Raw genomic sequence first — 17,424 nt, forward strand, 5'->3', positions numbered from 1 at the left:
ACTCAAATCAAAATGAAAAAAGTATCCAACAACAACACAACGTGTGATTATTACTGCCAAAATTGCAAACTCCTCAGCTGAGAAGATGTGCAAGGAAGCTAATCATTGCTATAGGTTAGCTCATTAATTCTGCAAGAAATAAGACTGGCTGGGTGGCCGGCGGGGAGAATCTGCAGTGCACAACGCACGAGCGCTAAACAGAAGGCTGAAGCATCGCTGCGAAACAGCCCGTTGCAGAGAATTATGGGGAGGGGGTAAGGTTTACCAAGGCATTTGGGGAACATTGCAGCTATATTTCTGCCCTGCACCTTATCCTAAATAACCCAGTTGCTGCGTAGTCAGGTGACTTTTGCGGCAAACTCTTGTAAGTCTTGGGGGAATTAAAAGACGGGAGAAGGAGACCGTAACTATGATTGCATGCGGAGGAGGAGGAGGAGGAGGGTACACTGCCTTAAAGAACACCCCCGGAAGCCCGCAACTGTATGGATTCAATAAAAAAAAATTGCAGCAGCTTCAAGCGGCCTAGTACAGCTCGGCTGGCTGCAGGGAGCACAGTGGCCGCATCTGTCGCCAGGCATTTAAATGAGCGAGGGGCCCGTTCGCTCGCTTGCTTGTCGTTACCTGATGAACTAACAGCTCCGCCACCTCCACGTGGTTGTTGAGGGCCGCTAAGTGCAACGCGGTGTAGCCGTCATCCTTTTTCTCATCCACGATCCAGGGCCTGGGCAGTTTGGATAGCAATACGCGCATCGCACTGTAAAGAGGAGGAGAAAAAAAAAGTAGCCGTGAGGAGATGGTGAGAGAAAGGCGATACAATCAATTGGGCGAAAGGTCTAAATTAGTGAAATGAAATGTCAAAATTAATCCAGCTGCATCTAAATATCAAGCGGCGGGTATCGGGTGAGGTGGTGTTGTGAGCAAACAAAGTTTACAAGGTTTGAGCATCTGAAACAGCACGATCCATTTACACCGCATCCCATTTTCATACATGGCTAAAAGCACATTTAATCAACTTAAAGGACGAGTGGCTTTACCAAAAACACCGTTATTCACAACGCGCGCAGTGATTAATCATGGCCGTCTCACGACAACTGTCACATTTTCATCATAAAAAAACAGTTTTCCAGGCAAAGTATTTCATAAAAACGCACGGCAAAATGACAGATTTAGCGCAGGAAACATAAATCCATGTTTTCACAGCCGTCACTGGATGCTGTATGCATACGTTTAATGTTTTAATATGTTTTAGCGGACCTGTGTGCCATGCTTCCGATGATGAATGGATATTCATGAGCTGCTTATGTTCCTCTCAGTTGGAAACGACAGCTCGCAATGTCATCAAAGCAGTGCATTGAAACTTTACATTGGAATCACCACAAGTCATCGTTTAATGGCTCGGGTTTGATCACACTTCAGCGAAAGATTCACTTTTACGGTCACTAGTAATCACAAATGTTGTTGGCAGTCGGTTTATTGTTGCAGTTGTTTTATTATTGAAAAGAATAACGGCGATAAGCTTTAGTCTTAAATGCAAAGTTGGGGAGATGTGGTCTGAGGCGAAAGTATGTATGTGTTTCGAAGGGTAGTCCCGGTAGCTAATGAAATTACACCCACTCTAACTTCGATTTTTCCATTTGATTCTTTTGTATTCAGGGCCTTCTTTTGTGTTACATTTCGATGTTACGAACGAGGTGAAATTAACGAGTTTGCTGCAGCGTCTTAAAAATACGTCGTTACATGACAAGGCACACTCGCTGCACTTAGTTTTTCCATTTGATTCTTTTATATGGCCTCGTATGAGTTTTTCATATGATTTTTTACTCTGACATTTTGAAGTTACGCACAGCATACAATGAACTACTTTTTGGTCATTTAACAGGCTAATTTGTCATCTCCGTACATGAGAGAGGTGGGAAATCTGCAGCATGTGGTTCGTGTACCATTTGATCCAGCCAGCATGCAATTCTCAAGATGAATAAAACTTTGAAGAAACAGGTACAAAAAGCTCTGACAACATTTAGAATATACAGGACACGGGGCCCTCGTTTTATAACAGTAGCGATCTATGACGTTTTGAGGTTACAAACAGTGCACAATGAACTAGTGTGCGTAGGAATACGGAGTGATGCGGGACAAGATGGCACACTTGGTTATATACGCACTGGCTTTCATTTCTAGTCTAGAAGTGTTTTCCCATAAAAATAATTACTGTAATTATGACTTCTACGTTATCATAGGTTAGTGACAGACTATGGTGCGTACAGATTTACGTACAAATTCTGGTTACATTGCTGACGTATAATTGGAACTTGAAACAGAGGACCCCCTGTACTTGTTAAAAACATGACGTGAAACTTGTTTGCATTGTTTATTTTATTTTTTCATCAGACAGTGACTCCCTTTCACTCGAGGATAAAAAGGGGAAAGCCATTTGTCGTTTTGTGACCCACCAAAGTGTCTCTCGAAAACAATATGGTTTACACGCTGTTGTTTAACTTAAGTGCCCTGATGACGTATAAAAGGGAGCCAGTTGTTTCTGCTCCACTGAAGGTCATTTGGAGGATGCGCGCGCACTGCAAAACTGAGCAAAACGAAGGAAGAGTCCGAGGACGCTTCAATGTCGCGCTGTGTTATCAATAAAAACATTGACAGTCAAATTATCAATAGAACAATTGCATTACAACGCAATGCAGCTTGAAATCACTATCTCTACACCACCAGACATTTTTGTGTTTGAATCTGCAAACAAATGTATGAGCCCAATTAAATGGAACTCATTCTAGATTGTAGAGAGGAGGGAGTGATTGTGCAAACTGAAGGGCTGCGTATTTCTTTCCAAAGAATGTATGAAAGTGGAAAAGAAAAATAAATAAAAAGACTAGTCTGATCTCACTGATCTCATTTGTGGTTAGAGACACGCTGTACCTTCAATAAGCATTAAAGCGGCCAAGGCAGGAGGAACACTTGCGACCTTGATTAGTATCCAAGAATCACGCAGGGCATATATCTTTGGAACTGCGACAAAAGGAGGCATCTCTTCTTTATTCTTTTACTCTTCAATATGGCAGAGCGGCCTTTATGTGGCGTGTTTATTATCGGGGGGTCCACACAGCGGGGACACACGGGTGACGAGGGAGTACCACACTCAGAATAATCGATGACAAATGAAAGAAATTCAAGGATGACATGTTTGCCAAGGTAATCAGGATGGTGGGCTTTTGCTTAATCAGCACAGCCACTGGAGGGGCCGGCACGAGGTATCTCCGCGCGGACATGTAGTTGCTGTACTGCTGCAGTGATGAACAGCGTGGCACAGCTCTCTCTCTCTCTCTCTCTCTCTTATTGCACCTGCATTGCTTGCAGCCATCTTCAACTACTTAATGCAGAGGTGCGCCGCTTAAACGCGATGGCAGCCGCACCCCTCCCACCTCATCTAGCATTCCCGACACGTCGCCTTTGTTACGGAGAACTATTTGCTCGCCTACTGTAAATTTAACCTCTCACAGGGAGTTGCGGGGAGGGGCGGGGACACTTTCGACTAATTCAATCTGTCGCGCTCCCACCGGGAAGGAGCTTCTTACTTTGGGATTTGGACAAGGAAATTATGCAAGAAAAGACCTTGTTACGTTAGCTTCTCGCCTGAAGCTGTAACATGAAAGCCGTTCCTAGTGCTTGTAATGTTACACTTCTTTAGCCTGCTTAGACTGAAAAGACATTACACTGTAAATCCAGTACACTTCAGTATAATGGTGAAGGTTTCTTTCTGTTTTGTCCAAATGTACAGGTGCCATTAGCATTGAATCGGAGGGACTTAATGTTTATCAGATATTGGACTTTAATCTGGAAAACCATTTTATTTGGAAAGGCATGTGACGGACACATGCGCAAGTCTGGCATTTTAAGCCCGCCGCACACCGAGCGACACGGCTAAATGCAACTGAAGTGGACCATCACTAAAAAATAATTACAGTTGGCCCCTCTTCTCCACACACACCAAGTGATGGAGCACCGCACATCTGCCAGCACACTAAAAACTGCGACCCTATATCGGGTTTTGAGACATATACTGGACTGTATTATTTTTTTATTGAACCACAAAATATGGAATGATTGTGAAGGAAGTAGCAGACTGCCACAAAGAGAGGAACCGGGCAAGAATAAAGGACCGACTGTAGAGTTATCCATTTACACAATAGCAGACAGCAAAAATAAATAGTGTTATTTCTGAGCTATGAATGAATATAAGTGTCGGAACTACACCATGTCTTTACTGTTATCATGATTGTATAAAGACAAAACTGTAATGGGTTTAATGAGTAGTTAGGATATTTTATGCACTTGTATCCGCAGTTTGGGGGGCAAAAGGCAAGTTTAGTCTTTCAATTTAGCCATGTCTCTCCTGAGTTTTTGCGCAAGTGGCCTTATTTATTTTGTGAATTTATTAATTTGACCTTAATCGTCTTTTTAATAGGCTCTCAATTGCACTTTGCACACATAGAAATGTGTACGTATGTTTACCAATATTTGCCTTCCATGTAATTGGTAGCATTGTTTCGCTCGCGAACATTTCGTTCAGAAGAACGAATCTTTTTAGTGAAAGAACTGAACTGAATCAGTTTATGAAATGATTCGTTCTTTAAGCCTGGCCGCCGCCCGCCGCTGTGAGGCGAGCCAGTCAGCTGGGAGCGGAAACTGAACTGCTGAAGCATTCTGTCACTCACTTCTGAAACTTCAGCGAATGACCAATGAGCAGCCAGCATCCAGGCAGGGGCAGGGCTTCATTAAACATACTGCCATGTGAGTTGCGATTCGCCAGCGTTGTCACTCACTTCGGCGAATGACCAATGAGCAGCCTGCGCCAGGCAGTGCCGTGATGATGGGGAGGGACTTAAGTCAGTGAGTGCTTCGTTCACTGAACTGGTGTACTCCTGTACTGAAGAACTGAAGAGTGATATTTTCCAGGGGAGGGACTTAAGTGAACTGAGTGATTCTTTCAGTGAATTGGTGTACCTTGTCGTTCGTGATCCGTTAGACGAGGGATTCGTTCGTTGAATTTCTTCGTTTGTGATCGACTGAGGAGCGATGTACTTGTACGATGAGTGATTCGTTTGCGTACTACGCAGTGAACGTACTCATGAATGATTTTAACCGCAAGTCCTGACGTCCTCGCTGGGATAGCCTTCACTAGCAGCTGTTTCTTCAAGCTAACGGCTAATGTTGAGTCAGTCAAACACATGAAAACATGCACACACATTTAAAATAAACGTAAATTCATAATAAATGTATATACATACACATAGTCCCTCTGTCTCTAATGTGATTATTAAAGCATTATTTCATAATAATAATAACAATAATAATAAATTGAACTTATATAGACACTCAAAGACGCTTTCCACTAATCAGATGACAATAACAGTAAGGTGAGTGAGCTAAGCTCACTGCATGCATGTTCACGAGTCACAACTGAAGCCGGGTGTTCGAGAGATAGGTAGGTGATAATTTAGCAGAAGCTTTTTTTTTTCGTTTTTAAATCTCTCCGCCTTTCCTAGTTTACAATACGTGACAAACGCATAGTCCTTCGGTGAACGTGTTGAATGAACGTGAACCTCAGGGATGGATCATTAAATGAATGCGGAAGCACTTGAATGATTTTGTGAAAAACAACTGAATGGTTCGGTGAACGAATCTTTTTAAAGAACTGATTCAAATGAGGCGGAACGGTGGGCGACTGGTTAAAGCGTCAGCCTCACAGTTCTGAGGACCCGGGTTCAATCCCCGGCCCCGCCTGTGTGGAGTTTGCATGTTCTCCCCGTGCCTGCGTGGGTTTTCTCCGGGCACTCCGGTTTCCTCCCACATCCCAAAAACATGCATTAATTGGAGACTCTAAATTGCCCATAGGTGCGACTGGTTGTTTGTTTGTATGCGCCCTGCGATTGGCTGGCAACCGGTTCAGGGTGTACCCCGCCTCCTGCCCGATGACAGCTGGGATAGGCTCCAGCACGCCCGCGACCCTAGTGAGGAGAAGCGGCTCAGAAAATGGATGGATGATTCAAATGATACAGTACACTCAAAAGAACTGCCATGCCCATCACGAGTAATTGGGTCCCGACTTAATGACTTTGGTCCCTGGAGTGAGACCAGCTGAAAAAACCCCTGCCATATAGAATATTATTGTATCTATAAATGTATAATTTGTGCCAAACTGTCCTTGAATCCATGTGCTCCACAGTACAAGGATCTCTTGATGCTGCTACTGGATTGTTCAGGTGGTCAAATGTTGGAAGGAAGGGGCCCAGAAGTGTTTTATGGGGCTGAGGGTCAGGGCTCCAAACAAATCCAAACATGCCTTGTTTTGTGCACTGTGAAAGAAAAAGCCTTCTAAAACCCACAAAATGAAAAGTATCCATCCATCAATTTTCCATTCCGGCTATCCTCAATAGGGTTGCTGTTTAGCTGAAGTATATCACAGCTGACTTTGGGCAAGAGGTGGGGTACACCCTGGACTGGCTGCCAGTCAATTGCAGATATCAGAAGCATACAGTCATCTAAATTGTCCTTAAATGATGAAGAATTAAGACTTAGGGGCCACAAGGCAGTTGGTGGGTTAATGGATTAATTACATGGCTTTTATCATGAGTTTTCCATGTGGACCACAAAACAAGGAATGCGCTCTGTGACTGCTGCAGAAGGCAGTGTTTGTTTTGTAAGGATAGTCGAAAGGGCGAAACGGAAGGCAATGTGAAAGTGGGTCACCCTGTGAGAGATCTCCAGAAGTCCCTCAGGAGAGTGCCACTGCAGACTGTTGTCTCAGACCTGCAATTTGTCATTGACCAGGACACCGCTGTTTGTCACCGCATGCCAGGCAAGCGAAGCGGCTTTGTGTGTCGGGGCCCCGTCGGCCGCCTTAGGCCGGGCTGACAGCCCATCTGTGTGCTGGTCAGTGGACGGAATTACAAGGGGAAGTTAGGAGTGACAACGTGGGCAGGACGGGCGCAGTCAACATCCACGATGGAGATTAATGGGGAAGGGAAAACATATGGCTACTCTGATGTAGGAGACGTGTTTGGCATACTTTCATTACTACTTTCATTAACTATGTCTTCACGCTCAGGAACAGCGTCAGAAAATTTTTCGCAGAGCGCTGCCAGCTGCTTCGGCAAAGAAAAATGGGTGATAAAGTGTATAATTACATTTAAATAAATGCAATCTTGCGATTATGGGGCATTGAGTCTATCAAAACTTTAATCAAACATAAATAAATAGAGTTTATAGTTGACCTTGTGGGTAGTAAATAAACAATATCCAAGAAAAATTGAGATCCTCCACTGAGCTGTGAAGTGGACTTTGGGAGATTGGTATGTCAAAAATATTTACATTTGCTGAGCTTAATTAGGCCTGCCTTAGCGTGCCAACTTGGGGTGTCAATATAAATCATCACAGTTCCTTATTTATTTTTGCATTTTTTTTCCCCCCACAGTTCCTTCAAATGAAAACTTCTTTTGGATATGTTTTTAATGAGATTTGTCGAAGAGTATGTACGCAACAACAATGATGAAAATGTTTTTCACGTTTTCAGGGGGCGGGGGAACATTTCAGAACAACGACCATTTACACAGACTTGCAAAACTGACAAAAAACACTGTAATATGCATGCCAGGCCAGTAGAAGGCGATGGGAAACCTTCCTATTCTTTGTCTTCGTTTGTGATCCATGAAAAAAAGACTTTGGTAAGTAATGAACCTCCGCTGGATTGCGTGTGATCTGCCATTACTGTTTTGACCGTTTTTACAGTCTATTTTCAACGTTCAGATGGAAATGCTACTGTCGTCCTTTTTAAAAATGCCCACTTTGAAACTCATTTTCCAATTTTTGCATTTTCACTATTCAAGTTCCAAAAATGCTATAGTCAAATAAACAACCAAGATAAAACCTTTGCGCTTTCGTGTACAGAGAATAGAAATGTCCATTCACACAGACAAAAAAAATTATGGAAAACTCTGTAATATATATTCCAGGACAGTAGAGGGTGATGACTTTGAACGCATTGCTTCTCCATGTGCGGGGCCATGTAGGGCGGGGAGCCGAGAGAGCGTTTGTTCATGTCGTATGTCTCACAGAAACTTTTTTTTCGTTACGTTATCAATAAGTGTGAGATAACTAGACTCATTGGAAGACGTTATAATGCTTTATGTCAAGCCCTACGTTGCCACCCAAACAAGGTACCTGGTAGTTAGCGGCACAGGAAAATGCTACCAGTAGCAGCAAACTAGCAGAAAAGATCCAACTTCTCCGCTTTGCGGGTTTGTGCCTATCGGTTGACTCGGCATCGTGACAGAAATTAATCTTTGGTCCGGCACGTAAAGGACGAAAAGAATATCAGGCTGACAGCTGTAATGCTCTTCCCGGCTACCCTTTTCAGTACCAGTATTCCAGTACCATTTTCAAATGTTTGGGTCTTCAAGCTTAAAAACCGTTATATTCAATAGCGGACTGCAAACGGGTCTGTGAAAAGTTTCACATACACATGACAAAAACATTTAAAAACATCAGAAAACAGTATTTGCTCCACTTTTAGACCCATGTTCAGATGACAACATTGTCATTCACACAGACCTGCAAAAATGACTTTAAAATGCAGCATGCAGTCTTATGCCGCGTAACTTAGTATTCTTGCGCAGCGGCGCGAGCCTCGAAACCTGGTATACAGAGAACATTGAAAACCAAGGACTATTTTCACTATTCACACATTTACATATGTTTGGACGAACTACAGGTTTTGGCATTTAGACAGAAAATGTATCGCTATTGTTTTTAAAGACTCCCCCTTTCTGGTCCAAATGTAATGTAAACATATTGCCAACAGTTTTTACACGCAGTCAGTTGAAAACGGTGTGGTCTCTACAGCTCCTTAGATGTCGGAAGCATTTGGGTAATCCATGCTTCAAAACAAATAAGACTAATATGGCCAGTTCTATTACAAAACCCTCAAAGTACACCCTTACCATGACCCCCATCCCATGCAGTCAATTGGTTATAGCACCTCACTTCATCAGCCACCACTGTGGACAAAGTAAATCAAGACGGGTCTCGTTCGAGTCAACGGTGCAGCACAGGAGCCGGGAGACAAGAACTTGACGGGCTCTGCTCTGTAAAAGACTTTTCATTACCATGCTATGAAGAGAATAATTTCCCCCTACAATGTGACCTTCCCCTGCCGCCTGTACCTGAGGCTCCTGGGTTGGCGTGCTTTTATTAGGGATTATTTGCATAAACCGAAGAAGGGGGGGCGATGGGTGCGTTCCTGCGACGTCTTGGTTATCAGTCTATTGTCCGTGCCTTGAAGGTTGTTTGCAAGCGGCCAAATAAAATGGTCTGACATCCCCAGTACAAGTAGGTGGGGGTATGGAAAGGCTAAGCTTTAATTAGCCTTAAATCACCTGGTGCTATGGGATGTTCTGATTCATTTATGAAGGCGGAGGTGGGAAGTCAGAGAGGCCCAATGGCGTGTTAATATCCCATTGGTTCAGGATGGCCCAATTACTTTCTCATGCTACTGTCTTAGCGCACTTTACACTCCACAGCTTCATTTTTATTTCTGCACCAGTATTAACATATACAAAGTGTGTGTGTGATGTATTAATAAATATTTGGAAATCCAATAATTCATAGTTTAATGGCACATTTTGCCAAGGAAATCTATGTTATGGAGATTTTAAACATGACATTAGAAAGTTTGTTTTCATCGGTTGTTTTCTGTAAACTGACTATACAGAAAAAGCCCTCCAGTAGAACTACAACTCACAGCATGCTGAAATGAGCTGCTTTCAAGTACTATTGCTACAATGGAGAATTTGCATTCATGAAACTGAGTCTCTCTGGTCAATATGCACATATTGTACTCTCTGTTAGGCTAGAGTATCTCTGATGCCACTCAGATAGGGAGCATGTCGACAGAATATTGTGCTATTGGTGTGTATTCTGCATTCCTGGTTCTGCTTAGAAACCTGAGCTCATTACTGTGCGGGAATGAAATTGAAGAGTCAGATGTTACGGCCTTAGCGGATGTGAACATGGAGATGAGATCTCAAACATGCAAGCTTCTCGGGCAGTGTGGCAAATGCTTTGCGTTTGCATCCCTGTCTCTTAATAATTAAGAGGTGAAAACATGCTTTTGGGGAAATCTTTACTTCCTTGGCCTCGGGATGACTGATGGAAAATATTGAAATTTCAACACTAATCCCCATTTTGTCCAGCCAGCATCTAGCAGAGGCGGTCATCAGCATTCTTTGTTGGTGTAATTAGGGCCTGGGCATGTGGTACGAAGGCCCAGAGTTCCTTTACTGTTCTTATTTATCGTAGTTCTTAGGCCAGATAAATCACTATTTTGAGCGCTTTTCCATATGCAAAAATTGTTCATCCTGGTGAAAATGTACAGAACTTTCAAAATTCAGCCATTGAAGCTTGCTGCACTGAAATCAAATTTAGTAGACGCCTCTATCATGAGTAGACCCTTTAAAAAAGGCTTAAAACCTGAAAAGCCCACAGCGAAAGCCAAACCAAATTTTTTGTTTGATGCACCAATTTTTACGGCCCTTTTCAGGGGCCCGTGTGACCTTCTTTTCCAATTGCTACCAAATTCGAGCCACATACAGGAGAGATGAGCAACTCCAGGTTGCAAAAATATCTATATTTTTCATTGTGTATGACGGCAAAATGTGATGAAAGGCCGTAATAGCCGAAAACCTTAAAGCAGGGTAGACACATGCCAACAATTGAATGAGGGCGTAGTCTCTCCTTTCCTATCAAAGTCAGCAAAGGCCTGATTCTTGGATGTCGCTGTAAGATTATCCTGAGTGATCATCCTGTAGTGTGCGGTGTGCTAAGAGTGACTTCTCTCAATGAGCTATGAGCTTCAGGGCTCGCGATCCAGCGAGGCTAGTTTAGCCTTGCTTCTTCAATTTCCTCTTCTACTACTAATCTTTTTACTTATTTGTATTATTCGGTAGTTTGGATCCCCCCTTCCACGATGCTGCTTCTCACGGCCAGGTAAAGGTCAGTACTCTGACACACTTCAGGTTTTGGGGATAAGACTTATGATTGTTGATGGAGATATCGTTGTGTCTGCCATGCTGTGTTGGTCATCTTGAGTACACCACACTATTAGAGCAGTAAGCACACACATGGCGATTTTTACCTTGTCGTGTGAGGGGTCTTTCACTCTAAAAAAAAATTTTTTTTGAAATGTATGCTGGTAAAAATCGGTATGCGTGTAACGCATTTAAGGGAAGTTGCTTTAATTATCATTTGAAATTAACAGAAAATGTATCCATGCTTAGTAAATAGAACAGCGGAGGGACTTTACATCGCAGTAGTGTAGTCAGCCACCTTCAAGGTCCTTTCATTGACAGCCCCTCACGCTGTCGCCACATAAGCAGATAGTTAGAATAGTTCAATTAGAATCCCTATGAAACGATGCTATCACTCATGTTGCAAAAATGATTGAGGTGGGTGGTAGCGAATTGGAACTAGATATCGACACAACGACTTGCTATATTCAAGTTAATGGGAAAAATAAGGCTGCTTCTGTGTATGCAGAGGAGGATTCTGTGGCAGAAGCAGCTTGGTAATTAAAATCTATTGTTCACAGTGAGAAATAATAGGGATCAAAGGTCCTTGTATCAAGACCCCCTCCCCTCCCCGAAAAAAACCCACTGTGGCGGCAGTCAAACAGCTAACTTGTTAACTGTGAGGGGGGAATGGAAGCAGAATTAATGCATCGTATCGATAAGCCGCCAAAGAAATTTAAACACATTCCACAAATATGCATGACCTACAGAGGGCGTGATGAAAGTTTTTCTCCACCAAATTCTCCATTAATACCTGTCTGACTGGGACAAATCATGCAAATATTCTCAGCCTGTTTGACCTGTCAGACTGCATTTAGATGGGACCCGCTCTGACTTTGGCGTCCATACGGGTTACCGAGGTAACATCGCCTGCATTATTCATCAGTGCAGCTTTTGTGGGAGTGGGACGTCAGACTGCACGCACCCCTCTGTGTACATTAGGATTACTAAAACCCCATATTGCTGACAAACTTTGGAAATATAACCACACGGGATGTTGCACATCGCCCAAGTCCACGACTAAAAACCTTCAGTCCCTTTACACCACATGCGAATACATGTAACTTGTAATAGCCTGAAGGCATTTGGATAGCTATCGTGAAGAGAAATTTACATAGAAAACAGTGTTCTTGCAAATTAAACATACAAATACATATTTGTATAAAAACACAAGCTACACATCATAAAACACAGTCTGACGAAAAGCTGAATAAGAATTTCTTTCAGGTGCGAGAAAAAACAGATATGGTATGTAATGTTGATGTATATGGGAGCAAATATAGCGTCATTATTATTTTTTGACCTGCACAACATCAGGTAGGTATCAATATTTAATTCTGGTCTATGGTTACTGCACACTTTAGAGAAAAAGCGGTATTGATGTGTCCCCTCAATATCCTTACTTGTTACTTGAACTTGAGTCAAAATGGAGCCCTAACTATAATGCAGCAGAACCATGTGAATTCTCCAAGCCTGTCAGCAAAAAAAGCTAACAATCATGGAAAAGTTAGTTTAAAAAATATGACATTTTAAATTCTTTCAAATACCACCTTAGATGTTATTGTTCTGTCACAATCGTGCAATAAAATCTACCTGAAAGGTATACAAAAAGAACGATATATACTTGGTTGTACTAACAGACATACCGCTATGACAGGGATGGGCAACTGGCGGGCTGCATGTGGCCCGTGCCCACACTTGAGTGGGCCCTTGATTAACCCCCCTCGACTTTACCTCATCAGTTTGTAGTTGTAATAGCACCATTCACCAATAGATGGCTGACATTGCTTAGTAGCGATTCCACAGTGTTCTCCATCAGGAATATCAAGAAGCTATTTATATGTTCAACACATTTAAAAGCAAGCCTATGTACCTATTTAGCTTAGAGATGTTGTCAGCCATGATTGTTTGGTGGTGCTGATGAGTCATACGAGACAAGGCCTTTTCACACTGCACTTGCTCAGTGTGAAAGTCCCCACGTGTGAAAACGCAACGAGCACGGCAACGGAGGTGAAACCATCCCATATTTGGACATGGTGACGTAACAGCCTCCAAGGAAGTCCAGAGGCTTTCCCCGCTGAGTTGACTGCAACTCAGCAATATGTATTTTTCATGGTTGAAAAAGAAAGCCCTAACTTTGTGGGCGGATGAGACGCAGCGGTAAAAATAAAAAGGGAATGGGAATATCCCATACTAATTTCACGGCAGTAACCCGTGAGCTTTCTAGTTCCAGGAAAAGTGCTTCGAGTTGTATTTCAGAGTGAGCAGGGAGCTTTGAAAGGGAGTTTGAAAGCCTCCCACAGAATCGACTCGGTAAATCATTTTCTATTGTCGCAAAGTTCTGGATAGTAGTCTGATCGTGTATTCTAATCAGTCAGGTCAAACCAACAATACATGACATTACATGAAATAATGGGTGCTAACTTACTGTAATTAAATTACTTTATTACAAGCCTTAAACGAACGTCCTCTCCTGTCCTGAGCACCGGTGACCACCAACACACGTTTTCCCCCATTTTGTCCGTATAATAAAGTCGGCGCGCTCCGCTCTTGTCGTCGTCGTCGCCACGGCAACGAGTGTATCTGGTCGCATTTGAGTTGGCAAGATAAAGCCCAATGATTGTAAAAAACAGGATGCGGTGGTATCGGAATACAAGATTGTATTGCAGTAGTCTGACATAGTGCAAGCGTGAAAGAGCAAATTTGTCTTTAGTCTGAGCCGGGCATTACGTGTTGTCTGTCTCAGACGTGTTGTCTGCTCCACACCGCCGACATGTTTTTTTTTTTTTATAACTTTATTGGCCGTCAGATATTTCCAACACTACGCCAAAAGACACGCGACAAGGCTAAAAATAAACAAGCTTTTGGATTCAAATATACTGTGCAAAATGTGTGTCCTCCAAAAACATGGACATGTTTAACGCCATTAATAGTGTTGCGTGTTGTAACGTGAACGCTGGCTTAGAAAATGCACAAAATGAATTCTTGCACTCAGTGTTGGTTTGCTGTTCACTGTGTTGGGCCATCTTTGAATGGACATTTATATGTAAGACAGCCCTTTGCACTGGGAAAAATAAAATCACAGTAAGTGTTTTTTTTTTTTTTTCCCCATTCCATCAAACCCTTTGTAAACCCTCCTTGGAATAGTGGATCTTTTATACATCATTTGAGCATGAAATATATTAAGATACTATGATGTACATCGGTTCAATAATAAAAAAAAAATAAATAAATAAAAAAGACATACGCACATATATTGCCCATATTTAAAATAGCATTTTTGTCATACATCTGGTTAGGAAGTGTGTGGTCATATGTGGCCCCCTGGTAGCACTGATGAAAAATTGTGCCCCCCCCCTCCATCGTTTAAGTTGCCCAACCCTGTGTTATGACTTCATGGATGTTTATCACCTCCTGATGGACTGCAGAGCACATGGTTAAAAGGCAAAGCATATGCACGAATAAATCCAATTACTTCCTGTGCATAAAATGAATATATGAAGTGCATTTGTTTTTTAACTAGGCTAAGAAGTATTAAAGGTGTCTGACAGCTTTGCAGTCAGGAGTAGATCACTTTGCTCTACAGTATTTTTTAGCTGCATTGGCTGAAGCCCTTTAAATGGCTCAAGTAAATACCAAAGCACAATGGCAGCTCTTTTCTGTGTGTGTTACTGTCATTTTCCCATTAGCTACATACGTCCTTGAATACCCTCTGTAATGCACTACATGGACCACTCCCTCTGCCCACAAACGCTACAACAACGTAGCTGTCAGTGACTTAATGTTACATCACACGACAGGACAGACAGTGCTATAGCGCCACTGAGCTAATCTATTGGCTCAGGGCCACTGTCGGCCCAGGCATGGCCGGATGTGTGGGTGTTCCAATTGGTCACACGGGGACTGGAGCCTTGTATTCGCCTGCACTGTGGCCCAATCTATCCTGCTGCTCTTGTAGATAGTTTGACACCTACGGCACTTCTAGCAATATGGGTGGGCAGAGGTTCGCAATTAAGTCACAATGCATGCATGCGGGTGGTATAGACTGAATGAGTCCCTCCCTACACTGTAGATTTTTTTAATTAGATGGCTTTACCTGCCATGGGCTAGGGCAGGGTTTATAAAACTTGGAGTTGGAAGCCAAAATGTGATGCAAGAAATGGCTTTTTGGTTCATGTTCATCGTAATGATGAAATGTCTATTGTATTCTTTAAGAGCAGTGTACTTTATACATGATGTATAAAGTTTGGGAAGAAGATCTTGTCTTCGGCTGAATAAAGTTTACCTCGTGAATGTTTTATGGTCTAGATGGTTTGCATACGTATATATTTAAAAAAAACAATTGATTGACTTAATTTTCTTAATAGCAGAGCTGAGAAATTTAGTTGAACGACCATTCCTATTCATTACTTCTACTACTAACAAGTGATATTTTTATCATCTCTACTACACATACAGTGGCCAACTGCATTTAAATGACAGACAGGATACAGCTTTCCAAAAATCAGCAGCCCAGCACGCCACACCGTAGCCATCCGTGCAGTCGGCCAATCGCTTAATGGCAACGTGGCAGCCGTAAAGCACGATAAAAAGATCAGACACGGGAGCGGAAGCAGAGGAGCTTCTCCTGCAGTGTGGGTGCGGGGGAACAATGGAAGGGTGGATCAGTGAGCGAGAGCTCCACTGCCACTGGCTTTCCCAGGTAAAGGGTGGCCCATTCATAAATCACTTTTATTCCTCCCCGGCGCTCAGCAGCCTCGCCTCTTCAAATGATGCACGGCGGAAAGGGATGAGGAGGGATGGGCGACAGAACGGGGAGGAGGGGCATGGGTGAGCTCAGAAGAAAAGGAAGGCAGATGGAGGGAGGATGAAGATGCATCCATGAAGCACAAACTGGACTCCATAGAGGCACTTGTGTGATGTTGACAGGTGGGTAGGGTAAAAGCAGCAGGAAGACTTCCGAGTTGGAAGTCGACTGCACGAAAGAATGGCAATTAATGTTGAATGATGGGAAAAATTCTGTGCAGGGATCTAAAATCTTGGTAATGACTCCAATTTAATTAACGACTGTTTTAAAGACCCAATGCCTTTTTAAACAATGTGTTGTGTTCTCACCTAATTTAAAATACTAATTACATCCACCCACGATGCTTTGTTGCACAGAGAAAATGAATCAGCTAATTAATAGTCGTTCTGCAAACACACTATTGCCATTTGTTTTCCATTTCAATAAGATTGGAAGAACAGCCAGCGCCCATGCCTCTTTATTCAGTCAAACAAAGCCCATACATTAGATGACCCTCGTCTTATTGCTATTGATCGATTAACTGCTCAGCGGAACATTCACGAACAGAGCAAATTGATTATGGAGAGATGACGTAAGGCACGCAGAGAGGATGGATAAACATAAAACAGATTGAACTGGTTGGAGGTCGAGTACATGCTATAATGACATCAAAATTAACAAATTATCAATACGTGTAGATTTCTATACTACACTGGTAGTGTAGTTGTACATGCTGTCTTGTGCAGGTGCAGACGTTGCAGGTTCAATTCCCGACCAGTACTCCAATACTCAACCACTGCCAAGTCTGGATTAAAAACAATAAATAATGGGTGGATTGTATCACCAATGGTATTCGGCATAAAAAACTCGAAACAACACATGCAAATGACTTGCTGTGGCGTTATAGTCTGTGGTGTACTCAATATGACCAACACCCACTTCCTCCTCAAAACCATGTCTGTCGTAGTACCAAAACTGACTTGTGAGAGGCAGCAAAGTGTGAAATATGAGGATGAAATAGTACTAACAGAAGATGCTAGCGTAACTGTTAGCTTATCTAGTAAATCAATTGCTGGTGCAAACTCTTCTCGTTTTTACTGGGATGAATAACTTGTGAGACACATTATATAAATATTCGGTACAGCCAGTTGTTCCTCTATTCGTGTTCGGCAACAGTGCTATCTTCAAATAGCTTCTTCATTGGGTCTTGTTCCGCTCAACATCTCAATCACGAAGTCCGTATCTCGGCTGACCTTGGCAATTGTCAGGGTCAACAATATGTTTTTGACGACTGTTTTTACAGTAGATCGGCGAGGGAAAAAACCTCACTCTTAACACACCTGACACCACAGGATAATCTTTCAAAGAAACCTGATCATCAGTCATTTGCTGACTTTGACCGGAGGGGGAAATGTTCAAATTTGGCCCGATTATTGGTATGCTTGTACCCGCTTTAATTTATAGTCTATATACGGCATTGCAATACTTACAACAAACTTTCTATTTTAC

The 17,424-nt window shown here is 42.6% G+C and overlaps 1 protein-coding gene across 7 annotated transcripts in view; it reads right to left on the reverse strand.

The window, feature by feature from the left end:
- The window catches only part of mib1 (MIB E3 ubiquitin protein ligase 1), a 62,527-nt gene that overhangs the window by 12,115 nt on the left and 32,988 nt on the right, over positions 1 to 17,424 (reverse strand). For all 7 annotated transcript variants that reach the window (XM_061796931.1, XM_061796930.1, XM_061796929.1 and 4 more), the window contains one exon: positions 622 to 754. In XM_061796931.1, coding sequence (XP_061652915.1) covers positions 622 to 754 — 133 coding nt within the window. The remainder of the gene's footprint in view (positions 1 to 621; positions 755 to 17,424) is intronic.

Source organism: Phyllopteryx taeniolatus, chromosome 14 (genome assembly GCF_024500385.1).
Source record: "Phyllopteryx taeniolatus isolate TA_2022b chromosome 14, UOR_Ptae_1.2, whole genome shotgun sequence".
Lineage (NCBI taxonomy): Eukaryota > Metazoa > Chordata > Actinopteri > Syngnathiformes > Syngnathidae > Phyllopteryx > Phyllopteryx taeniolatus.